General features: G+C 49.7%; 2 protein-coding genes across 4 annotated transcripts in view; one reads left to right on the top strand and one right to left on the bottom strand.

Annotated features, from left to right (window-relative positions):
* The window catches only part of TINF2 (TERF1 interacting nuclear factor 2), a 65,609-nt gene extending 56,349 nt beyond the window's left edge, over positions 1 to 9,260 (bottom strand). For 2 of the 3 annotated variants that reach the window (XM_068261791.1, XM_068261792.1), the window contains exon 1: positions 9,205 to 9,226. In XM_068261791.1, the coding sequence (XP_068117892.1) occupies positions 9,205 to 9,220 (16 nt within the window). In that variant the 5' untranslated portion in view covers positions 9,221 to 9,226. Of the gene's footprint in view, positions 1 to 9,204 lie in introns of all 3 variants that reach the window. The other variant, XM_068261793.1, reaches the window with a different exon arrangement.
* A 197-nt stretch (positions 9,261 to 9,457) lies between these two features.
* The window catches only part of MARVELD3 (MARVEL domain containing 3), a 55,553-nt gene continuing 39,249 nt past the window's right edge, over positions 9,458 to 25,761 (top strand). The window contains exons 1-2 of the mRNA XM_068261757.1: positions 9,458 to 9,500; positions 24,887 to 25,147. Coding sequence (XP_068117858.1) covers positions 24,895 to 25,147 — 253 coding nt within the window. The 5' untranslated portion in view covers positions 9,458 to 9,500; positions 24,887 to 24,894. The remainder of the gene's footprint in view (positions 9,501 to 24,886; positions 25,148 to 25,761) is intronic.

Raw genomic sequence — 25,761 nt, 5'->3', positions numbered from 1 at the left:
GTCATCCGGGACAACAGGAGAGATAGACAAGAAGTCTTTTTTAGAAGACAAAAACTCTCACCTAGGGAGGGACAACTGCTTGGAGCACCTTTCTGCCAAACGACTGGTCTTGCTGAGATAGCACATCCACTCTATAATGTTTGATGAATGTGGATGTCGTCGACCAGGTTGCTGCTTGACAGATCTGCTGTATAGTTGCCCCTGCTCTTTCAGCCCAAGATGTGGATAAGGAACGTGTGGAATGGGCTTTGACATTGGTAGGTACTGAACAGTTACTAGTCTGATAGGCCAAGATTATAGTCTGCCTAATCCATCTAGCTATAGTTTGTTTTGATGCTTGCTGCCCCTTCTTTTTACCTGTATATAGTATAAATAAATTATTCGACTTCCTGAACTCCCTGGTCCTAGTCAGGTATGCTACAAGAGTGCGTTTTGCATCCAAACAATGAAACTCCCTTTCCCTGTCGTTGGAAGGCCTATCACAAAAAGAGGGCAAAACAATCTCCTGAGTACGATGAAACTCCGAAGAAACCTTCGGAATATAAGATGGGTCTAATCTTAACCGAACACAATCTGGACATATTACCAAAAAGGGATCTTTAATTGACAATGCTTGTAGGTCCCCTAGTCTCCTTGCCGATGTTATAGCTATCAAAAAAGCTAATTTAAAGGAAAGGAGCTTAATGTCAATTTTGTCGATAGGCTCAAAAGGAGGCCTAACGAGATGATTGAGAACTAAGGGCAAATCCCATTGAGGAAAAATCTTTTGTCTAACCGGAGTCGATCTTTGAATCGCTTTAAAAAAATTTTTTTACTAACTCCTCCTGAGCTAGATGCCTGTCTAATAAGATAGACAGCGCTGAGCATTGGACCTTCAGGGTACTGGGTGCCAGCTTCATCTCGAACCCATCATGAAGGAAATCTAGAACTGAACTAGTCAGACTACAATCCTTGTCTTTAGAAGTACACCATGATAAAAAAACTTTCCAGACCTTCCGATAAATCTTCTGAGTTACTGGCTTCCTACACTTCATGAGAATTTCAATAACCTTCTCTGAAATACCCTTCTTTCTCAGAATTACCCTCTCAGGATCCAGGCTGCCAGTTTGAATAACTGGGGCTTGGGATGATACAGAGGACCCTGCCTCAACAGGTCCTGTCGATCTGGAAGAGGAAAAGGATCTCTTTCCGACAACCTCAACAGGGTCGCATACCAGGGTCTTTTTGGCCATCTTGGGGCCACTAAGACCAATCTCACCTTTTCTTTTTGTAGTTTTACCAAAACCTGAGGTATTAGAACTAGTGGAGGGAAGGCATAACATAGATTGTATTGCCATGGGAGACTGAATGCGTCCAATCCCAGAGATCCTGGGCTCCTGTGCAGGGAGAAAAATTGATCCACCTTTGCATTCTCTGAAGTCGCAAAGAGATCTATTTCTGGCGTGCCGAATAACTCCGAGATCGAATGAAACACCTCCTGATGGAGACTTCATTCTGACTGGATTATCTGTTGCCGACTCAAAAAATCTGCTTCCAGATTCAACGTACCCTTTATATGGACTGCAGACAAAGATAGTATCCTGTGTTCTACCCAGCCGAAGATTTGTGAGGAAAGAAACATCAGGTCCCTGGACCTGGTTCCTCCCTGTTTTGCCAAAAAGGCCACCGTCGTAATATTGTCGGAAAAAATTAACACATGGTTCCCTTCTATCATTTCTCGAAATGCTAGAAGTGTTTCCCAGGCCGCCCTGAGTTCTCTGAAATTGGACGATTTTACTCTTATGTCCTGAGGCCAGGAGCCTTGTGCATGTTGTCCCAGAGCTGTTGCACCCCAGCCCCAAGAACTCGCATCTGTGAAAATCTTTATTGGATTTCTTTGTCTCCACCATCTCCCCCTTTGCAGATTTTCCTGCTGTAACCACCATTCCAGACTGCTCTTCACTGGATCTGGAATGGAAATCCGCAGATCTAGAGAATCCTGGGACTTGTCCCAATTTGTCAACAAAACCTCCTGTAACAGCCTGCCGTGAAACTGAGCCCAAACAACAGCCGGAATTGTGGCTGTGAACAGACCCAGAAGTCTCATAATGAGACGCAGAGAGCACTCCTCCAGCCCCAACATCTGTTCTACCTGTGACTGGATCTTCAGCACTTTCTCCTGAGGCAAAAAAATCTTTTGTAATTTGGAGTCTATCTGGTATCCTAAAAAGGTAATCCTTTGAACAGGGGTCAAAGCTGACTTGGCATAATTTATTATCCAACCCACACGCGTCAGAGTGGATAAAACGATTTCCCTGTGTGCCAGAATCAAGTCTTCTGTCTGTGCAAACACCAGGAGATCGTCCAAATAAGGGACTACTGAAATCCCCTGCAGTCTTAGCTCCTTCATCACCTCGGCAAGTACCTTGGTGAAAATTCGAGGGGCTGATGCAATGCCGAAAGGTAGAGCTTGAAACTGAAAGTGTCGAATCCGAAATTGGTCTCGGATTGCAAACCTTAAATATTTCTGATGGCCTGAAAAAATCGGTATGTGCAGGTATGCGTCCTGAAGATCTATTGAAATAAAAAATTCGTTGCCCTGGAGGAGAGCCCTCACAGAGTAAATGCTCTCCATCCTGAACTTTTTGTACACTAAGAACGGATTGAGAGATTTTAGATTCAGAATGAAACGAAAATTTCCGTTTGCTTTCTTTACTAGAAAAACGTGTGAATAATAACCCTGGAACTCCTCTATCTGAGGAACCTGAATTATTACTTTCTTCAACAAAAAACTTGAAATTTCTGAATCTAGACCCAGAGCCTTTCCAGGGTCTCTTGGAATCTGGTTCACAAATTTTCTGTGGGGGGCGGGGGGGGGACTGAAAATTGAAGACGGTAACCCCGCTTGATGATTTGCAAAACAAAGGGATCGGGAGATAATCTCTCCCATTCTGTCAGAAAAAACTTTAACCTGCCCCCCACTGGCAGAACGTCATTTGTTCTGTTTAGTAGGGTTGGAATTTCCAAGAGTAAAGGTGCCTTTCCCTTTACCCTTAGGAAAGGACCATTTACGCTGCACCGTCCGATTTTTATTAGGCCCTGAACCTGAATCGCTGGCTGTCTTTTTGGCTACAAAGGGTCTTTTACCCTTAAAGACCTTCTTTTTATTAGGGAATTGTTTCCCCTTCTCTGCAGAACGAGATAAAACATTATCTAATTCCGCTCCAAACAGAAGATTACCCTCAAAGGGAATAGAACATAGTCTATTCTTGGAAGTCAAGTCCCCCTCCCAGGTTTTCAGCCATATCGCTCTTCTAGCAGAATTAATAAGAGCCGTCGTGCGAGCTGTGATACGAACCATCTCAGTAATTGCGTCCGCCAAAAAAGCAACTGCCCTGAGAACAACCGGCAAAGAGGCCGCATAATCTTTAGGCGGGGCCCCTTTCTCAATTTGAGAAATCAAATTATCCATCCAGATTCTTAAATTACGAGAAATACACGTGGCTGAAATCCCAGGAAGGAAACCGAAGGCTGCTGACTCCCAAGCCTTTTTAAGAAGACCCTCCACCCTTTTATCCATTGGGTCCTTTAGGGTCCCTGCATCCTCAAATGACAAATCTGAATCTTTTGAATATTTTGCCAATGCAGCATCTAATTTGGGACATTTGATCCACTTATCAATGTCCGATTGAGAGAAAGGATATTTCCTTTTAGAAGACTTGGGAATAAACAATCTTTTCTCCGGGTTTTCCCATTGAGAGGAAATGATTTCCTGTAATGATTTGTGAATAGGGAACACCCTCCCTGCGGGCCTAGCTAAACCCGAATAAACCCGATCTTGCGGAGTTAATTCAGCAACTGTCTCTTTAATTTGCTCCGTAGCATAAACTGCTTTAAGTAACTCAGAAGATTCATCGGGTGAAAACAGAAATCTCGGAGTTTTAAGTAAATGTTCAGACTCAGAATCAGACTCTGGGTGTTCCCCCTCTTCAAGGGATATCACCTCTGACTGCCCCTCTCCCTCTTCTTCCCCCCCCTCCTCAGCTCCTAAAATATCCGATAAGGAAGACTGCTGAGAAGAACCCCCAAAAGGGCCCGGGAAAAAAGTCGAGGAAGAACCAGGTAAAGGTTCAGGGGTAGGAGGAACAAAAGATTCTTTAAACTTATCCAATGTTTCCTGCATTCTAACATTTACAGATTCCATAACCCCTTTCAAAATATTAGAAGTTTCTGAAGCCACTAATGTATCTATACAAGCCTGACAGGCATTTTTAGGAGCTTCCAATGGAATCTTAATGCTACAAAAACCACATCTCTTATATTTCCTCTCTGGGGCTGTAGCAGAAGTTTTGGGCTCAGCTTTTGCCTATAATAAAATATATAAAAGGCAATTGTAAGAGCACTTACTCAGACCGAAAAATGAAGACAAACCACCTCCAGAACGGAGGACTCACCCCACCGGAAGCTGCCGCTTGGGTCTGGGTCTGTCCAGAAGGCTTTGCCGCTGCTTGGCCTTCCATGCCGGTCTGTGTGTGTGTGCGGAGGACGCCAGGACTCACTTCCTCCTTCCTGGTCCTCCGCTTTATCCTCCCCTTTCCGCCGCGCCACGGATGACGTCAGTGCGCCCGTCCCTCCTCCTGCGGCTGACGTCAGAAACCCGGAACTACTGCGGCGGTGATAGACGCTAGAGCTATAGCCGTGAGCCGGCGTCTAAAAGGCAGGAGGGGGAAAAAGCGCTGTTCACCTCCACCAAAGCGCATTTCTCCCAAAAGAAAGACAGGCCCCACAGGAATCCCCTCCGGAAAATCGACCAGGCCTGTCCCTCGGAAAACCACCTCACCCTCCGGTAAGGTAATAAAAATAATAAACGGGAGCTGCTTCTTGAAGGTGTTTCCTGGAGGGAAACACAGATGAACTGAGGAATGAGGGTGGGCGGGGGCTTTTAATGCTTCTTGATTGATCGTTTCCCAGATCCGGAGGAGGGACCGGATCTCCTGTTGTCCCGGATGACGGTTAGAGAAAAATTACTATTTACATCCCATCCTCCCAAAAATACCCAAATAAAATGTTAAATAATAATTAAAAAAAAAAAAAGAAAAAAAACACATTACAGTAAAAAAAAATAAAAATTATTTACCTAAGCGTCTAAACATTTTAACCACTTCCGGGTTTCGGGTGGTCTGGATGATCTGTGCTGCGGGGGCTCTTCAGCCCGCAGCACAGATCAGATAGCAGGCAGGGCGATCAGACTTCCCCCCTTTTTTCCCCACTAGGTGGATGTCCTGCTGGGGGATCTGATCACCGCCGCGCTGCTGTGCCTAGCGGGGGGGGGGGGGGCTCCTCAAAGCCCCCCTCCGCAGCGCTATTCCTCCCTCTGCCTCCTTCCCTCCCTCCCCTCTTCATTATGGGCTGCCCAGGACGGAAATTCGTCCTGCGCCGCCTCAGATAGGCTTCAGCCTATCAGATGCCGGCGATCCCCGGCCAAGCAGCAGCGCTGTATGTATGTAAACAGCGGGGAAGATCTTCCCCGAGTGTTTACATTTACCCTGCGAGCCGCGATCGGAGGCTCGCAGGGTGTTCACGGAGACACCCTCCGTGAACTGACATGGAACGGCTTCCATGGAAACCGATTCAGGGGCGTACTTATGCGTACGCAGAATCCTGAAGTGGTTAAATATCTATGTAAAGATGAAATATTTCTATTTTTTTTTTTTATAAGCTTGTAAATAGTGATGGATGCAAAACGGAAAAAATGCACTTTTATTTCCAAATAAAATATTGACGCCATATATTGTGATAGGAACATAATTTAAACAGTGTAATGACTTGGACAAATGGGTAAATACAATACATGGGTTTTAATTATGGAGGCATGTATTATTTTAAAGCTATAATGGCCGAAAACTGAGAAATAATGATTTTTTTTCTGTTTATTTCTTATTCTTACTGTTAAAATGCATTTACAGTAAAGTGGCTCTTAGCAAAATGTACCACCCAAAAAAAGCCTAATTGGTGGCGGAAAAACAAGATATAGATCAGTTCATTGTGATAAGTAGTTATAAAGTTATAGGTTAATGAATGGGAGGTGAACATTGATCGGATGCATAAAGTGAAAACGAGGGCTGAAGTGGTTAAATTATCTATCAAGCCATCTTAATGTCTCAAAATCGAGACGTGTATTCCCAGCATTAGGGCTGGTTCACACAGACGTTTTGCTGGCATTAACCTCCTGAGAGGTATGCCCGACACTGTGTTGGGTATGCAGCTCAAGAGGTCTATCCAGCGATCGCCGCAGCCTCCCCGCACAGCTCCGGTCCACTGTACAGGGAGGCTGCGGCGATTGCTGGATAGAGGCTTGGTATGTATATAGCGGCTGGATCGGGGGGTTGTGGACAACAATACTAGCTAGCCTAGTGCTAGCTAATATGTAGTGAAGATACTACACCTAATAGATTTATACTGGGGGACTCAGACTAGCAAAACCTCTTGAGCGGCACACCCAACACAGCGTTGGGCAGACCTCTCAGGAGGTTAAACGTATCGGAGTAATCTGGGGTACCTGGAGTCGGTGGTTTCAATAAACTGAGGAGTCGGATGATATTTTTTAACCAAATCCATAGCCTTTGCAGAAATTAGACTCAGGGCTTGTTTCCACTGTTGCGACGCGATTTCGGCCGCATTCCGACGCTTGTAAAAACGCATGCGGATGCGTTTCCACATGCGTTTTTACCCGCGATTTCGCATGCGATTTCGCATGGCAGGGTGCCATGCGAAATTAACCATGACACTGCCAGGGCTAAATAAAATTGAAAAAGGTGCGAAATCGCACGCGAAATCGCGGGTAAAAACGCATGTAACAAACGCATGCGTTTTTACTATTAAATACATTAGCGGCGATTCGCACGGTTTCCGACGCAGGCAAAATCGTTGGCTCTTTTGTGCGTTTTTTTCACGCTGAAAAAAACGCACCTCAACAACGCTACAGTGGAAACAGGCCCATCCACTTGCATCACATGTGCGGATCTGCATGCGTTGGACGCATGCAGATTCGCGATAGTGGGAACGAGCCCTAAGGAGTCGGAGCGATTTTGGATACCTGGAGTTAGAGGTTTCATAAACTGAGGAGTCGGAGTGGGAGTTATAGTACCACAAAAGTTGGAGGGTCCCAGGTTGCACGGAGCATGCTGGGAGTTGTAGTACCACTACAGCTGTAGGGTCCCAGGCTGTACGGAGCATGCTTGGAGTTGTAGTACCACTACAGCTGGAGGGTCCCAGATTGCACAGAGCACGCTAGGAGTTGTAGTACCACTACAGCTGGAGGGTCCCAGGCTGGACAGAGCATGCTTGGAGTTGTAGTACCACTATAGCTGGAAGGTCCCAGGCTGTACAAAGCATGCTGAGAGTTGTAGTACCACTACAGCTGGAGGGTCCCAGTCTGCACAGAGCATGCTGGGAGTTGTAGTGCCACAACAGCTGGAGGGTCCCAGTCTGCACAGAGCATGCTGGGAGTTGTAGTGCCACTACAGCTGGAGAGTCCCAGGCTGCACGGAGCATGCTGGGAGTTGCAGTGCCACTACAGCTGGAGGGTCCCGGACTGCACGGAGCTTGCTGGGAGTTGCAGTGCCACTACAGCTGGAGGGTCCCAGGCTGCACAGAGCATGCTGGGAGTTGCACTACCACTAAAGCTGGAGGGTCCCGGACTGCACAGAGCATGCTGGGAGTTGTAGTGCCACTAAAGCTGGAGGGTCCCAGACTGCACAGAGCATGCTGGGATTTGCAGTACCACTAAAGCTGGAGGGTCCCAGACTGCACAGAGCATGCTGGGAGTTGCTGTACCACAATAGCTGGAGGGTCCCAGGCTGCACAGAGCATCCTGGGAGTTGCAGTACCACAATAGCTGGAAGGTCCCAGGCTGCACAGAGCATCCTGGGAGTTGCAGTACCACTACAGCTGGAGGGTCTCAGGCTGCACAGAGCATGCTGGGAGTTGCAGTACCACTACAGCTGGAGGGTCCCAGGCTGCACCGAGCATGCTGGGAGTTGTAGTGCCACTACAGCTGGAGGGTCCCAGGCTGCACACAGCATGCTCGGAGTTGCAGTACCACCACAGTTCCAGGCTGCACAGAGCATGCTGGGATTTGCAGAGGTTTCATAAACTAAGGAGTTGGAGTGGGAGTTATAGTACCACTAAAGCTGGAGGGTCCCAGGTTGCACGGAGCACACTAGGAGTTGTAGTGCCACTAGAGCTGGAGGGTCCCAGGCTGCACAGAGCATGCTGGGAGTTGTAGTGCCACTACAGCTAGAGAGTCCTAGACTGCACAGAGCATGCTGGGAGTTGCAGTACCACCACAGCTGCAGGGTCCCAGGCTGCAGAGCATGCTGGGAGTTTCAGTACCACTACAGCTGCAGGGTCCCAGGCCGCACACAGCATGCTGGGAGTTGTAGTGCCACTACAGCTGGAGGGTCCCAGGCTGCACGGTGCATGCTTGGAGTTGAAGTACCACTACAGCTGGAGGGTCCCACACTGCATGCAGGGATTTGAAGTACCACTACAGCTGGAGGGTCCCAGGCTGCACACTGCATGCTGGGAGTTGTAGTGCCACTACAGCTGAAGGGTCCCAGGCTGTACAGAGCATGCTGGGAGTTGCACTACCACTAAAGCTGGAGGGTCCCGGACTGCACAGAGCATGCTGGGAGTTGTAGTGCCATTACAGCTGAAGGGTCCCAGGCTGTACAGAGCATGCTGGGAGTTGCCGTACCACCCGAGCTGCAGGGTCCCAGGCTGCGGGGTGCATGCTGGGAGTTGTAGTACCACTACAGCTGGAGGGTCCCAGGCTGCACGGTGCATGCTGGGAGTTGTAGTGCCACTACAGCTGGAGGGTCCCAGGCTGCACGGTGCATGCTGGGAGTTGTAGTGCCACTACAGCTGGAGGCTCCCAGGCTGCACGGTGCATGCTGGGAGTTGTAGTGCCACTACAGCTGGAGGCTCCCAGGCTGCACACAGCATGCTGGGAGTTGTAGTGACACTACAGCTGGAGGCTCCCAGGCTGCACAGAGCATGCTGGGAGTTGCAGTACCACCACAGCTGTAGGGTCCCAGGCTGCACGGAGCATGCTGGGAGTTGCAGTACCACCACAGCTGTTGGGTCCCAGGCTGCACGGAGCATGCTGGGAGTTGTACTTTCTCACAGGACATGTCACCCCCCAGGTTTCCCGCCACCCCTCACCTTCCTCACTGCCCATCAGATCCACCATCTCTGCACAGCGCACAAGTCCAGACACACTTCCCACATCCGACCAATCAGCGAGCCGCAGACACTTCCCCGCCAATCGTGTCCTGAAGCTGCGCTGTCTCCTCCCAACCAATGGGCGGCTCTCTCCCTGCGCGCGGCCGTCCTCCACAGGGGCGGCGAGAACGCGCATAGTCTGCATGCCAGGCGTCGGGGACGCGCAGAGCTCAGGTGTGTTGTGGTGGCGGGAGCGCGCTGTGAGGTGAGTTTCGGTTCCGGGAGCGGCGCGGACGGTAAGAGGAGCAGCAGGTGGGTGAGGGCAGAGTGTAAGGGTGTGATAATGGGGGGGGGGATACAGGCACAGAGGGGAGGGGGACATTAGGGGGCGCTAGAGAGCCGTGACAGGTGTACCCCAAACTTTTCTCCAACTCTATGGAGATCTGTGTTACCTTCCCCTGGTATTATTTATCTGCATGATACTTCCCTACCTTGTACAGCACTATGTGGCTGCGCCCCGCCCACTATAATAATTCCTGATACCTTGCAACACTATGGGCTTGATTCACAAAGCGGTGATAACTCAGTTATCACGTCTAAAAGACTTTAGGCGTGATAACCTTTGCACTAGCAAAGTTATCACCGCTTTGTGCTCTAACTCGCGCGAAGCTCCCGCGCGCAAAGTTTTGCGCCGTACGCGCAAAGTCCCATAGGGCTTAATGGGCACTTCGCACGAAGCAAACCTTTGCGCGCGGGAGTTCGCGCAAATTCCTTCAGATCACGCCTAAACTAAGTTTAGGCGTGATAAAGGGCTTTTCACAGGCGTGCAAAGTGTTTGCACCGCTTTGTGAATCAGGCCCTATGTGTCTGTGCATGGTAGCAATGCAGCAAAGGGGTGAATAGGCTCGGAGCAGTGCTTTTCACGCTGCTAGATTTGGGCACAGCCAGCACCGCCATAGACTATAAAGGGATTCAGTCTATAGCGGCGCTCAGTGAGTAATGTCGGCGCCGTCAGAAGACGGAGCCGAGGTTGCTTAAAAATCATAATAATTCGGCCTCCAGCAATCGCTGGAAGCCGAATTATTTCATTCCCCCACTATCCATGGCGGCCTGGAGGGGGAATAGTAATTAAAACGGGCCGGACTTGTGCAGAAGCAGGATCAGCCATATACCGCTGTATCCTGTGCCCAGTCTACCAGCGCCAAATTCAAATGTACTCAATAGGCTTCCCTCAACAGTGGCATATAAATCCCAATCTACACGATATGATTCTATTTACGATTCGATTACGATTCTTTGTACGATCTGATTGAATCTGACATGTCCGATCGAGATTTGATTAAATTCGATTCGCCATTGTAAAACAATGGCAAACTGAATCGAATCCCTATCGGGCATGTCGGGTTTAATCGGATCGTAAATAGAATCTTAATTGAATCGTAAATAGAATTGTATCGTGTAGATGGGGCTTAAATGCCTAGTACACACCATACAATTTTCTGTTAGCTTTACCAGCCAGATAAATAATTTCCAACATGTTGGAAATTATCTATCTAACCATCTACTGTATCTGCCGAGCAATTAGGCATTGTTCTACTCAGCAGGAGATAAACAGAAGACAATGCACCAGAGATAATGACCAGTCTCTACCACTACTTTACAGAAAATAATCTAATTACAGAAAATCTAAAGCCCAATCTACACGATACGATTCTTTGTACGATTCAATTACGATTCTATTTACGGTCCGATTAAATCCAACATGTCCGATCAAGATTCATTTCGATTTGCCATTGTTTTGCAATGGCAAATCGAATTGAATCAAATCGAATCCTGATCGGACATGTTGGATTTAATCGGATCGTAAATAGAATCATAATTGAATCGTATAAAGAATCGTATCGTGTAGATAACAGAAAATTGTATAGTGTGTACTAGACATTAAGCCTCATCTATAGATGAGGCTGCGATCCGGCGGCTCGATTAGCCGCCAGATCGCCTCTTCCGCATCCCCGCCGCGCGTGCGCCGCATTCGATTCCCCGCCGGCGCCGCTTATCTTCCGCTCGATTCCCTGCCATTGTCCCCTCGCGGGGAGCGAGCAGGGAATCGGCGGTGGGGAGATTCGTCCTGTCGGATCTTATCAATCGAGCCGCATCAGCGGCTCGATTGATAAGGAACATCGCGGCCGCATCTACGCGTGTAGATGCGGCTTTAGGTTTCGCTACAGCTTTGCTTATAGGCTGGGACCACACTTGCCAAAAGCTCAAGTTTTTTTTCCTGCATGTAAAATCGTATTGGGCCTTGTTCACATCGTTTTGCGCAGATGGCTTTGTGATCGGAATGCAACATGTACGATTGCACGCCATCTGTGCCGCGGATCCCATTAATTACAGTGAATGAGTCAGCAATGCGCTTCCCAAAAAATGCATGCATAGTAAAAAAAAAGAACCTTATGGAACATAATATTGCATTTCCCCATTGAAAATCAATAGCTACTGTGAGGTAACGCACGTGTTCAAACGCGCATTGTCTTCAGTTCATGTAGGTCTTGAATTCATGTGGACCTGTAAAAACTTCATGTGAGGTACGGTAATTTTTTTCATGCATTAAAAAGTATTTTTATTAAGTACATAGCATAGTTTACACACATGCGGAAATAGTTTGGTAAATTATTAAAAACTATATGACCGTTCACAAACTGTTTAGCTCACAAAATAGTAAATTGCTCTCTGCAAGCAGGGAGGTTTCCTACCTCTCTAAAAGAAGGAATCATCAAGCCCCTTCTTAAAAAAACTTTCCATGGATCCAGATGCAATGAGCAGCTACAGACCTGTCTCCAACCTCCCCTTCCTAGGTAAAGTTATTGAAAAGGCTGTCTATCTGCAACTTGAAACCAGGCTGTCAGTAAACAACATCCTGGACCCTCTACAATCTGGCTTTAAGAAACACCACAGCTGTGAAACAGCCCTCATCCAAGTCTGCAACGATCTGCTCATGGCAAGGGACAGAGGGGAATGCTCCATCCTAATCCTGTTGGATCTCTCAGCGGCTTTTGATACAGTTGACCATGAAATCCTGCTTAACAGACTGCAGGAGTACTTTGGCATCGGTGGACCAGTCCTCCAGTGGTTCAGATCATTCCTGACTGACAGAACACAGAGAGTATCCCTAGGGCCCATAATGTCCAAACCTGCACCTCTAAAATTCGGAGTGCCACAAGGATCAATCCTATCCCCTCTGCTGTTTGCAATCTACATGTTGCCACTCGGTACACTTTTCCAACGAAATGGCCTGACGTACCACTGCTACGCCGATGACACACAGCTATACCTGTCCTTCAAACCTGGTGGAACAGACCCTACTCCAAAAATAAACCCTTGCTTAGCTGAGCTACAGGCATGGATGAATGATAACTGGTTGAAACTGAATGCTGACAAAACTGAGGTCCTTTTTGTCCAAACCCAGCGCTCGCCATCAAAACAGCTCTATCCTAAAGCACCAATCAGGATTGGGAATTCAGACATAAACCGCTCCAACCTTGTGCGCAGCCTTGGCGTACTAATCGATGGGGAATTGAGTTTCAGAAACCAAATTTCATCTGTAGTTACATCTTCCTACTTTCATCTTAAAGAGAATCTGTACTCTAATATTCTTACACTAAAAAGCATACCATTCTATTCCTTATTTTCTCCTGTGCCCCTCTGTGCTGTTTCTGCCACTCTCTGCTGCAATCCTGGCTTGTAATTAACAGTTTTAGGCAGTGTTTACAAACAAACTAACCAGCTTCTAATAGGCTCAGCTAAGCATAGTGTATGAGTCATTCAGAGTATGCAGGGGGCCTGCAGAGGGTGCGTATCGCTTCTACCAATCACAAGCAGCCCTGCACATTCCACACAATCAAGCTTTAGCCCGACAAACAGGACAGAGGAAAGATACATTGATTTATTACAGAGACAGTGCAGTTAGGAAAGACTGCAGTAAGCCAGAGCAGATTAGAACAGGCATAGGAACTTATAGGATAGAAGAACTAAGGCTGAAAAATTTGTTACAGAGTCTCTTTAAGAACATTGCAAAGATTAAACATCTGATTCCCCCAGAGGATCTTCCAACCCTAGTTCACGCCTTTATCACATCACGGCTGGACTACTGCAATGCCCTTTATGCTGGCCTCCCCAAAAAGCACCTGCGTCGCCTGCAATTAGTGCAGAATGCTGCTGCCAGATTACTAACAAACCAGCCTCGCAACTGTCCCATTACACCGATCCTTCGCTCACTGCACTGGTTACCAGTAGAATGGAGAATACTCTTCAAGATTTGACTGCTGACATTCAAATCCCTGCACAATCTGGGCCCTGGATACATGAAGGACTTGCTGAAGCAGCACCACACCTCTCACAACCTCAGATCAGCAAGTTCTATAAACTTGGTCACTCCCAGAGTGCACCTCAAAAAATCTGGAGACAGAGCCTTCTGTCATGCTGCCCCTACTCTTTGGAACTCCCTGCCACACCCAGTAAAGACAGCACTATCCCTGGAGCTATTCAAATCCAGACTGAAAAGCCACCTGTTTATCCTGGCATTTCCGGACTTATAAAATTCTTCCTCTGTACCACGATGGTCTGAGCCATGCTTATGCGCTTTGAGTCCTGCGGGAGAAAAGCGCTTTACAAATGTTGGTTGTTGATTTTGTTGTATTTCATGCCATATTTTAAGGAATCGTGCGGTATTTCCTCTGGTATCTGCTGGATTATTACAGTGTATGGATAATGGAAGGTAGATTTCTTTTTCATTATACTAAGGGGCGGTTCAGATGGGCGCTCAGGCAACAGAGAAGCGTTTGGCATTGGTTCCTGTCTTGAAAGATTGGCAAAGCGCAGTGCTTCCGTGTTCCCTGGTGGGGATCAAAAACTGGATGCGCTTACCTGACCTTTCAGAGCCCTGTCTCCAGCTCTGTAGCCCGCCCCAGCTCTGTGGCCACGTAACTCTTTCAAGAGAGAAGAAATTGCACGTGATTACAAAGTTGGAGGCTCGGCTGTGTAGGAGGTATCCTAGCCTTCAGAAAAAACTGCCATGGCGTTTTTTCGTAATGGGGGGCACACTTGATTTCCACTTCAATAAGGGAGATTCAAAACAATCTCCACCACTCCGGAGTGTGACATGAATATAGAGGTACATTACTATCCTATTTCCACAAAGGCATGTACTATAATAATAATAGAAAAAAAAATGTCCCATGCAATAATCCTGCTTTCTTCCAATTGTACATTTTTAGGTGGAGGAGGGGATGAGGTAGGGTTATATTAAAGACATAGGGCTGTATTCACATATTCATTTCTCATAAATAACTTCTTTATCACCTACGGTAATTAATAAAAATAACCTTTCGGCACATTTACAAGCAAAATAATCACTCAAAGTAAGTTGTTCCTGTTTAACTTCATTTCAATATTACTCTTCTTACCTAAATTATGGAAGCTTAAAGGAGTTATCAGCTAAAATATGCTGCCCCAAGATATACTTACACAGGGCTTCCTCCAGCCCCTGGCAGCCGACATGTCCCTCGTAGCATTTCCGCTCGCAGCCGCTGGCCCGAGGTCCCCGCCGGTGTGGAGGCCGACCTTGAGGTCATCCTTACTGCGCCGCTGTCATTTGAGCCCACGTTGACCGCAGCGTACTGCGCAGGCGCAGAACTACTGCGGACAATGTGGGCTTGATTGGCAGCAGCGCAGGCGCAGTAGAGGAGGTCGGCCTCTGCCCCATCGGGGACCCTAGATCGGCGGCTGTGCCATTTTGTCTTCACCCTCGCTGGCCACCACTACTCCGTGCCCCGGCACTATGTACATACTCAAGTAACATGCTTGCAGGAAGGAGAGACAGTAACACACAGGCTAATGGAGGAACGCACTAGAGGTCGTTTAAATGTCACGTACACACGTCCAAACAACGCAGCCGACAAACTAATTTACATGTCGACTCTTTGTCCAACTCTCGTCCAACTTATCAGTTGGTGAAATGACTGCTGGGCGTTTAAACGACAATTGGTCCAACTGATCTGTCAAGCGGATCGGACAAACCGGCTGTTATCAGTCGCTTGACTGCACGTACACGTCCAACTTGTCGTTCAAACTAGACGTCGGATGTCAAATTGGTCAGAAAATGAGGACGTGTGTACGTACCTTCACAGGAATCCTAGATATTTGGTCTCTCATGATACTTGCTGCTTAAAGAGAAACTCCAACCTAGAATTGAACTTTATCCCAATCAGTAGCTGATACCCTCTTTTACATGAGAAATATAATGCTTTTCACAAACAGACCATCAGGGGGTGCTGTATGACTGATTTTTGTGCTGAAACCCCTCCCACAAGAAGCTCTGAGTACCGCGGTACTCTGGGCATACTGCCACAATGTAACAATGTTCACAGACAGGAATTAGCTGTTTACAGCTGTCTCTAAGGGCCCTTTTCCACTAGAGCGATTGTGATTGCTGAATCGCAAAATCGCAAATCGCTAGTGATTTTTAAATCGCTAGGGTTGTTACTTTATCATAGAAATCATGAGAAGTATTTTCCACTATAGTGATTCGATTTGGAAAACGCTAATCGCAAATCGCAATCGCTTGCTGGAGCGATTTTTACAATGATAATGCAATGCAAATGAAAATCGCATAACAGAATTAATGAAAAATCGCAATCGCAATCACTGGCGTTTGTGATTTGTGATTGCGATTGCTAGTGGAAAAGGGCCCTAACAGCCAAAACAGCTAGGAGCAGCTACATAACCTGCCCACAGTAACAATGTCACCATGTAATAAATGTCAGAATGTAAATCGGGGAGAGGAAAGATTTTACAATGAGCAAACACTGACTAAATCATTTATACATAATTATGGTAAAAAATGAAGCACTTTTTTACTACATTATTTTCACTGGAGTTCCTCTTTAATTTGTCTTTCAGTACATTTCCTCTGTATACTTAACAGTTATCAGTGCAGCAGTATCTTATGTAAATAACCTCCCAGAATGGATGTGTGCAGAGGACAAATAGAGCAGAATTGTTGATAATATTGTAATAAAACATTTATCATCTATCAGGAATCACACATGCTCAATAATTGCAGGTCAGAGCCACCGTCTCCTTAACCTCCTTGGCGGTTAATTTTTTCTGCAAAAATTGCAGAATTCCAATTTTTTTTATTTTTTTTTTTAAAGTTTCATGTAAAGCTACCAGAGTGGTAGCTACATGAAACACCACTAGAGGGCGCATGTGGCCCTCTAGTCCGATCGCCGCCGGCAACAATAGCAAACAGGGGAACGCGTATACAACGCGTTCCCCTGTTTGGCTTCTCCTGTCGCCATGGCGACGATCGGGATGACGTCATGGACGTCAGCCGACGTCCTGACGTCAGGGACACACGATCCAGCCCATAGCGCTGCCCGGAACTCATTGATCCGGGCAGCGCAGGGCTCTGGCGGGGGGGGGGCCCTCTTCAGCCGCTGCGTGCGGCCGATCGCCGCAGAGCGGCGGCGATCAAGCTGTGCGCGCGGCTAGCAAAGTGCTGGCTGCGCGCACAGCAATTTACAAAATGAAAATCGCCCCACCAGGGGCTGAGATCTCCCCCTGCGCGGCATAGCCCGAGCTCAGCTCGGGCTTACCGCCAGGGAGGTTAATGCTGGGAATACACAGTTTGTTTTTTAGCTGATTAGATGGTTCGATAGATAATTTCCGACATGTCCGATCTCTGTTTCGATTCTTTCGCCGCCCGATTTCTGATAGAAGTGAATGGAAAAAGATAAAAAAAAACGAGCGGAAGATAAGAAAATCCACTGCAGAATCGAGTGGCAAAAACGATCGAGGAGAGACGCACGGCAGAATCTAACCGTGTATTTCCAGGATAAGGTGACCATACACTTATAGATTTGCAGCAAATTCGACCATCAGGTAGATTTCTGTCAGATGCCTGTCAAGTCGAATCTGACGGGAATCTATCTGATGTGTTCCACACACTAGGAACAGATTTCCAGTAGATTTCAGAATTAAATCTATTGGAAAGCGATCTAAATGCATTATTGGACAATTCGATTCAATGCAGCTGTATGGGCCATCGATCTGCTGCCAGCAGCAGATCGACGTAGATCTTCCATTCTGTCAGATAGATCAAATCCATTGAAATCGGCCGCAAATCGATAGATATGATAGAATCGATCGATGGCTGAAATCGACCAGTGTATGGGCCCCTTAAGCTTAGGTTCCATTCACGCTTTGCTAATCACCAGCGTTCAGGAAAGCTGCACAAGTAATCCTATGGGATCACTCTCGCTGCAGCAATTGTGGAGCATATGCGATTATCACACTGTTGCGATTACACAGTGTTAAAGGGCCCATACACTAGTCTATTTCAGCCATCGATTATATCAAATCGATCAATTTGTGTCCGATTTCGATCAATTTGATCTGTCTGACAGGATGAAAAATCTAGGTCGATCTGCTGCTAGCATTAGATCAATGGCCCATAGAGTTGCATTGGATCTAATGGTCCAATAATGCATTTAGATGATTTGGAAATCTATTGGAAATCTGTTCCTAGTGTGTGGCACACATGAGATAGATTGCTGTCAGATTCATCTTCACAGGCATCTGCCAGAAATCTATCTGATGGGCGAATCTGCTGCAAATCTATAAGTGTATGCCCACCTTTACAACCACTGTACCGACACACCACTACAAGCTCCATGCAGACACACTGTTTGGATGCTATAAACACAACACTGCTACAAGCACTGGAGGGGTACACTGCTTCATGTGCCATATACACACCACTATAAGCGTCGTACAGACAGGGCCGATTCACACTCAAAGCGCAAATCAATTCTGCATTATGATTTTGCAGCGATTTGTGATTTGATTCCCGTTCAACAGAACGAGAATCACACCGCAATCACCCCCACCCCAAGGCCCTACATGGAGCACGTTTGTGATTTATACAAATCGCAAACACTACAGTGAGAATGATCCAGTTACTAGCAGTGATCAGCAAAGCGTTGAAAAGTGCTCAAGTGTGAACCAGCCCACACACTGCTGCTACAAGCGCTGCATAAGCTCACTGCTACAAGCTCAGTACAGACACACTGCTACAAGCTCAGCACTACAAGGACTGGACAGACACACTGCTACAAGGGTTGGACAGACACACTGCTACAAGGCCTGGACAGACACACTGCTACAAGGCCTGGACAGACACACTGCTACAAGGCCTGGGCAGACACACTGCTACAAGGCCTGGGCAGACACACTGCTACAAGGCCTGGACAGACACACTGCTACAAGGGCTGGACAGACACACTGCTACAAGGGCTGGACAGACACACTGCTACAAGGGCTGGGCAGGCACCCTGCTACAAGGGCTGGGCAGGCACCCTGCTACAAGGGCTGGGCAGGCACCCTGCTACAAGGGCTGGGCAGGCACCCTGCTACAAGGGCTGGGCAGGCACCCTGCTACAAGGGCTGGGCAGGCACCCTGCTACAAGGGCTGGGCAGGCACCCTGCTACAAGGGCTGGGCAGGCACCCTGCTACAAGGGCTGGGCAGGCACCCTGCTACAAGGGCTGGGCAGGCACCCTGCTACAAGGGCTGGGCAGGCACCCTGCTACAAGGGCTGGGCAGGCACCCTGCTACAAGGGCTGGGCAGGCACCCTGCTACAAGGGCTGGGCAGGCACCCTGCTACAAGGGCTGGGCAGGCACCCTGCTACAAGGGCTGGGCAGGCACCCTGCTACAAGGGGCTGGGCAGGCACCCTGCTACAAGGGCTGGGCAGGCACCCTGCTACAAGGGCTGGGCAGGCACCCTGCTACAAGGGCTGGGCAGGCACCCTGCTACAAGGGCTGGGCAGGCACCCTGCTACAAGGGCTGGGCAGGCACCCTGCTACAAGGGCTGGGCAGGCACCCTGCTACAAGGGCTGGGCAGGCACCCTGCTACAAGGGCTGGGCAGGCACCCTGCTACAAGGGCTGGGCAGGCACCCTGCTACAAGGGCTGGGCAGGCACCCTGCTACAAGGGCTGGGCAGGCACCCTGCTACAAGGGCTGGGCAGGCACCCTGCTACAAGGGCTGGGCAGGCACCCTGCTACAAGGGCTGGGCAGGCACCCTGCTACAAGGGCTGGGCAGGCACCCTGCTACAAGGGCTGGGCAGGCACCCTGCTACAAGGGGCTGGGCAGGCACCCTGCTACAAGGGCTGGGCAGGCACCCTGCTACAAGGGCTGGGCAGGCACCCTGTTACAAGGGCTGGGCAGGCACCCTGCTACAAGGGCTGGGCAGGCACCCTGCTACAAGGGCTGGGCAGGCACCCTGCTACAAGGGCTGGGCAGGCACCCTGCTACAAGGGCTGGGCAGGCACCCTGCTACAAGGGCTGGGCAGGCACCCTGCTACAAGGGCTGGGCAGGCACCCTGCTACAAGGGCTGGGCAGGCACCCTGCTACAAGGGCTGGGCAGGCACCCTGCTACAAGGGCTGGGCAGGCACCCTGCTACAAGGGCTGGGCAGGCACCCTGCTACAAGGGCTGGGCAGGCACCCTGCTACAAGGGCTGGGCAGGCACCCTGCTACAAGGGCTGGGCAGGCACAAGGGCTGGGCAGGCACACTGCTACAAGGGCTGGACAGGCACACTGCTACAAGGGCTGGACAGGCACACTGCTACAAGGGCTGGGCAGGCACACTGCTACAAGGGCTGGACAGGCACACTGCTACAAGGGCTGGACAGGCACACTGCTACAAGGGCTGGACAGGCACACTGCTACAAGGGCTGGACAGGCACACTGCTACAAGGGCTGGACAGACACACTGCTACAAGGGCTGGACAGACACACTGCTACAAGGGCTGGACAGACACACTGCTACAAGGGCTGGACAGACACACTGCTACAAGGGCTGGACAGACACACTGCTACAAGGGCTGGACAGACACACTGCTACAAGGGCTGGACAGACACACTGCTGCAAGGGCTGGACAGACACACTGCTGCAAGGGCTGGACAGACACACTGCTGCAAGGGCTGGACAGACACACTGCTGCAAGGGCTGGACAGACACACTGCTGCAAGGGCTGGACAGACACACTGCTACAAGGGCTGGACAGACACACTGCTACAAGGGCTGGACAGACACACTGCTACAAGGGCTGGACAGACACACTGCTACAAGGGCTGGACAGACACACTGCTACAAGGGCTGGACAGACACACTGCTACAAGGGCTGGACAGACACACTGCTACAAGGGCTGGACAGACACACTGCTACAAGGGCTGGACAGACACACTGCTACAAGGGCTGGACAGACACACTGCTACAAGGGCTGGACAGACACACTGCTACAAGGGCTGGACAGACACACTGCTACAAGGGCTGGACAGACACACTGCTACAAGGGCTGGACAGACACACTGCTACAAGGGCTGGACAGACACACTGCTACAAGGGCTGGACAGACACACTGCTACAAGGGCTGGACAGACACACTGCTACAAGGGCTGGACAGACACACTGCTACAAGGGCTGGACAGACACACTGCTACAAGGGCTGGACAGACACACTGCTACAAGGGCTGGACAGACACACTGCTACAAGGGCTGGACAGACACACTGCTACAAGGGCTGGACAGACACACTGCTACAAGGGCTGGACAGACACACTGCTACAAGGGCTGGACAGACACACTGCTACAAGGGCTGGACAGACACACCTGCTACAAGGGCTGGACAGACACACTGCTACAAGGGCTGGACAGACACACTGCTACAAGGGCTGGACAGACACACTGCTACAAGGGCTGGACAGACACACTGCTACAAGGGCTGGACAGACACACTGCTACAAGGGCTGGACAGACACACTGCTACAAGGGCTGGACAGACACACTGCTACAAGGGCTGGACAGACACACTGCTACAAGGGCTGGACAGACACACTGCTACAAGGGCTGGACAGACACACTGCTACAAGGGCTGGACAGACACACTGCTACAAGGGCTGGACAGACACACTGCTACAAGGGCTGGACAGACACACTGCTACAAGGGCTGGACAGACACACTGCTACAAGGGCTGGACAGACACACTGCTACAAGGGCTGGACAGACACACTGCTACAAGGGCTGGACAGACACACTGCTACAAGGGCTGGACAGACACACTGCTACAAGGGCTGGACAGACACACTGCTACAGGGCCTGGACAGACACACTGCTACAGGGCCTGGACAGACACACTGCTACAGGGCCTGGACAGACACACTGCTACAGGGCCTGGACAGACACACTGCTACAGGGCCTGGACAGACACACTGCTACAGGGCCTGGACAGACACACTGCTACAGGGCCTGTACTAGAGTGACCAGACGTCCCAGATTGCCCGGGACGCATCCCGGATTCGGGGTCCGCTGTCCCAGGCAGCATGAGGTCCCGGGAAACGTCCTGCTTTCGGCAGCGGGACGTCCCGGCCTCGGGACTCTGGCCACTCTCCTCATGAACTGGCAGCGGCGTCTACAGACGCCGTGCCAGTTCATTGCCCGCAGCCCCGCTCCAGCCTCCTCTTCCGGTGTCTGTTCCGACACCGGCAGGCGAACAGGGCTACGGCAAGATGGCTGCCGAAGCCCTGTACTGGAAACTATTTGTGTCTTCAGTACAGGGCTTCAGGCGCCATCTTGGCGTAGCCCTGCTCTGCCTGTCAGCGCGGGAGACTTCAGGAGGAAGGTGGTCCCGGGAGCAGTGCGCCAGAGGCCGGAGACTTCTGCCAGGTGAGTAAATGCTTTCTTTTTCAGGTGAAATGTTTGCCCACATTGCGTTTTTTTTTCCAGGTAAAATGTTTGCCTGCATTGCGTTTCTTTTCTGGTGAAATGTTTGCCTGCATTGCGTTTTTTTTTTCAGGTGAAATGTTTGCCCGCATTGCGTTTCTTTTCTGGTGAAATGTTTGCCCGCATTGCGTTTCTTTTCTGGTGAAATGTTTGCCCGCATTGCGTTTCTTTTCTGGTGAAAGGTTTGCCTGCATTGCGTTTCTTTTCTGGTGAAATGTTTGCCCGCATTGCGTTTCTTTTCTGGTGAAATGTTTGCCCGCATTGCATTTCTTTTCTGGTGAAATGTTTGCCCGCATTGCGTTTTTTTTCCCAGGTGAAATGTTTGCCCGCATTGCGTTTCTTTTCTGGTGAAATGTTTGCCCGCATTGCGTTTATTTTCTGGTTAAAAGGTTTGCCCGCATTGCGTTTTTTTTTCCAGGCGAAATGTTTGCCTGCATTGCGTTTCTTTTCTGGTGAAATGTTTGCCCGCATTGCGTTTTTTTTTCCAGGTGAAATGTTTGCCCGCATTGCGTTTATTTTCTGGTGAAATGTTTGCCCGCATTGCGTTTCTTTTCTGGTGAAATGTTTGCCCGCATTGCGTTTCTTTTCTGGTGAAATGTTTGCCCGCAATGCGTTTCTTTTCTGGTGAAATGTTTGCCCGCATTGCGTTTAATTTTCTGGTGAAATGTTTGCCCGCATTGCGTTTATTTTGTACTGACATGTTGCCCGCATTGCATTTATTTTATACTGACATGTTGCCAGCATTGCGTTTATTTTCTGCTGACATGTTGCCCATTGCGTTTATTTTCTGGGGTCCGGGGTAACTGTTACTGCATTTATTATTTAATGGTCATAGATGGCTATGTTTGCTGCTTTGTGGTTACGGTATACTATTAGCATCACACAGTTTCTGCACACCCATGATGCAAAGTCTCGTTTGTCCACATCATGGCGTAAACACTGCTTTCTTATGCCTCGCTGTTACATCATTACGTTAGCCTGTACAGACACACTGCTACCGGGCCTGGACAGACACACTGCTACCGGGCCTGGACAGACACACTGCTACCGGGCCTGGACAGACACACTGCTACCGGGCCTGGACAGACACACTGCTACCGGGCCTGGACAGACACACTGCTACCGGGCCTGGACAGACACACTGCTACCGGGCCTGGACAGACACACTGCTACCGGGCCTGGACAGACACACTGCTACCGGGCCTGGACAGACACACTGCTACCGGGCCTGGACAGACACACTGCTACCGGGCCTGGACAGACACACTGCTAATGGGCCTGGACAGACACACTGCTACCGGGCCTGGACAGACACACTGCTACCGGGCCTGGACAGACACACTGCTACCGGGCCTGGACAGACACACTGCTACCGGGCCTGGACAGACACACTGCTACCGGGCCTGGGCAGACACACTGCTACCGGGCCTGGACAGACACACTGCTACCGGGCCTGGGCAGACACACTGCTACCGGGCCTGGGCAGACACACTGCTACCGGGCCTGGGCAGACACACTGCTACCGGGCCTGGACAGACACACTGCTACCGGGCCTGGACAGACACACTGCTACCGGGCCTGGACAGACACACTGCTACCGGGCCTGTACAGACACACTGCTACCGGGCCTGTACAGACACACTGCTACCGGGCCTGTACAGACACACTGCTACCGGGCCTGTACAGACACACTGCTACCGGGCCTGTACAGACACACTGCTACCGGGCCTGTACAGACACACTGCTACCGGGCCTGTACAGACACACTGCTACCGGGCCTGTACAGACACACTGCTACCGGGCCTGTACAGACAGACTGCTACCGGGCCTGTACAGACACACTGCTACCGGGCCTGTACAGACACACTGCTACCGGGCCTGTACAGACACACTGCTACCGGGCCTGTACAGACACACTGCTACCGGGCCTGTACAGACACACTGCTACCGGGCCTGTGCAGACACACTGCTACCGGGCCTGTGCAGACACACTGCTACCGGGCCTGTGCAGACACACTGCTACCGGGCCTGTGCAGACACACTGCTACAGGGCCTGTGCAGACACACTGCTACAGGGCCTGTGCAGACACACTGCTACAGGGCCTGTGCAGACACACTGCTACAGGGCCTGTGCAGACATACTGCTACAGGGCCTGTGCAGACATACTGCTACAGGGCCTGTATAGACACACTGCTACAGGGCCTGTGCAGACACACTGCTACAGGGCCTGTGCAGACACACTGCTACAGGGCCTGTGCAGACACACTGCTACAGGGCCTGTGCAGACACACTGCTACAGGGCCTGTGCAGACACACTGCTACAGGGCCTGTGCAGACACACTGCTACAGGGCCTGTGCAGACACACTGCTACAGGGCCTGTGCAGACACACTGCTACAGGGCCTGTGCAGACACACTGCTACAGGGCCTGTGCAGACACACTGCTACAGGGCCTGTGCAGACACACTGCTACAGGGCCTGTGCAGACACACTGCTACAGGGCCTGTGCAGACACACTGCTACAGGGCCTGTGCAGACACACTGCTACAGGGCCTGTGCAGACACACTGCTACAGGGCCTGTACAGACACACTGCTACAGGGCCTGGACAGACACACTGCTACAGGGCCTGGACAGACACACTGCTGCAAGCTCAGTACAGACACACCTGCAACTATGCCAGAAGAAAGCAACTAGATGCTTAAATTTTGCATTCTGAATCTTATTTATCATTTTTGCAGTGATGAATGGCCTAATAAGAAGCAGTTTTCTGTACAGAGAGAAAGCCATAACATCCACTTCTCTTAGCTTCTCACAGGGTTGTCATTTTTGCAGGTCTCAGGATGACAGACTCGGGGCCCGTCCTGGGCGATGGGGACAGCAGGCCACCGAGGAAGCACAGATCTGATCAGAGAGGTGGCCGGGGCGTCACAAAGCAGGATGGATACAACGATGACATCGCTCAGAGTCGGGGTCACCACCCAGACAGAAGCAGAAACAGACACAGCGAGGAGAGGGGACAGAGCAGGGGAGATGCAGGACGCCGCACCCAGGAAGGGATGCATTCTGGAGACCTGATAGCTACAGACATGACAGGTATTTTGTGATCTCTGATGATGACCCCCTGCCAGGGATGTGCCCATCCTCTCATCCTCCACAGAGGAACCTTTATGTGGAGAAACTGCTGCAATCACTAAATAAACTTCAGTGTGTGTTTCCTAAAAGTGGCATGAAACTCCATGTTAACTTAAAGAATAAAGAAAAAATCATCCACTGAGAAATTACTTATTTAGCTTACCTATCCTGTGTTTTTAGTGTTCGCTGATATGTGATATGAAAAAAAGAAAATTATATTTCTGCTGGTTTCCATCTTTACTGTCATTTTGCCCTTTTCTTTACATCACTTTTTCTTTTTTTTCAACCCAGCTCAGTGTTAATTTTCCCTCCCTACTGCCACAGATTACCGTCCCTCCCACAGCAAACATCACCTAGACAACAGGCTTACTGGTGAATCTTGAAACATTAGAATATCGTGCAAAAGTCCATTTATTTCAGTAATTTAACTTAAACCGTGAAACTAAAATATGAAATAAGAACCCTTTGCAGGTGTTTTGGATGAATTGGCTGACTAGAGTCTGACACATTGAGCCTCAATTCACTAAACTTTATCAAACACTTTATCGAACGTTTGATAATTTACCTCATGAGTA

Source organism: Hyperolius riggenbachi, chromosome 11 (assembly GCF_040937935.1).
Source record: "Hyperolius riggenbachi isolate aHypRig1 chromosome 11, aHypRig1.pri, whole genome shotgun sequence".
Classification (NCBI taxonomy): Eukaryota; Metazoa; Chordata; class Amphibia; order Anura; family Hyperoliidae; genus Hyperolius; species Hyperolius riggenbachi.
The sequence above is the reverse complement of the archived record's forward strand: the minus strand, read 5'-3'. Positions and strand labels throughout refer to the sequence as shown.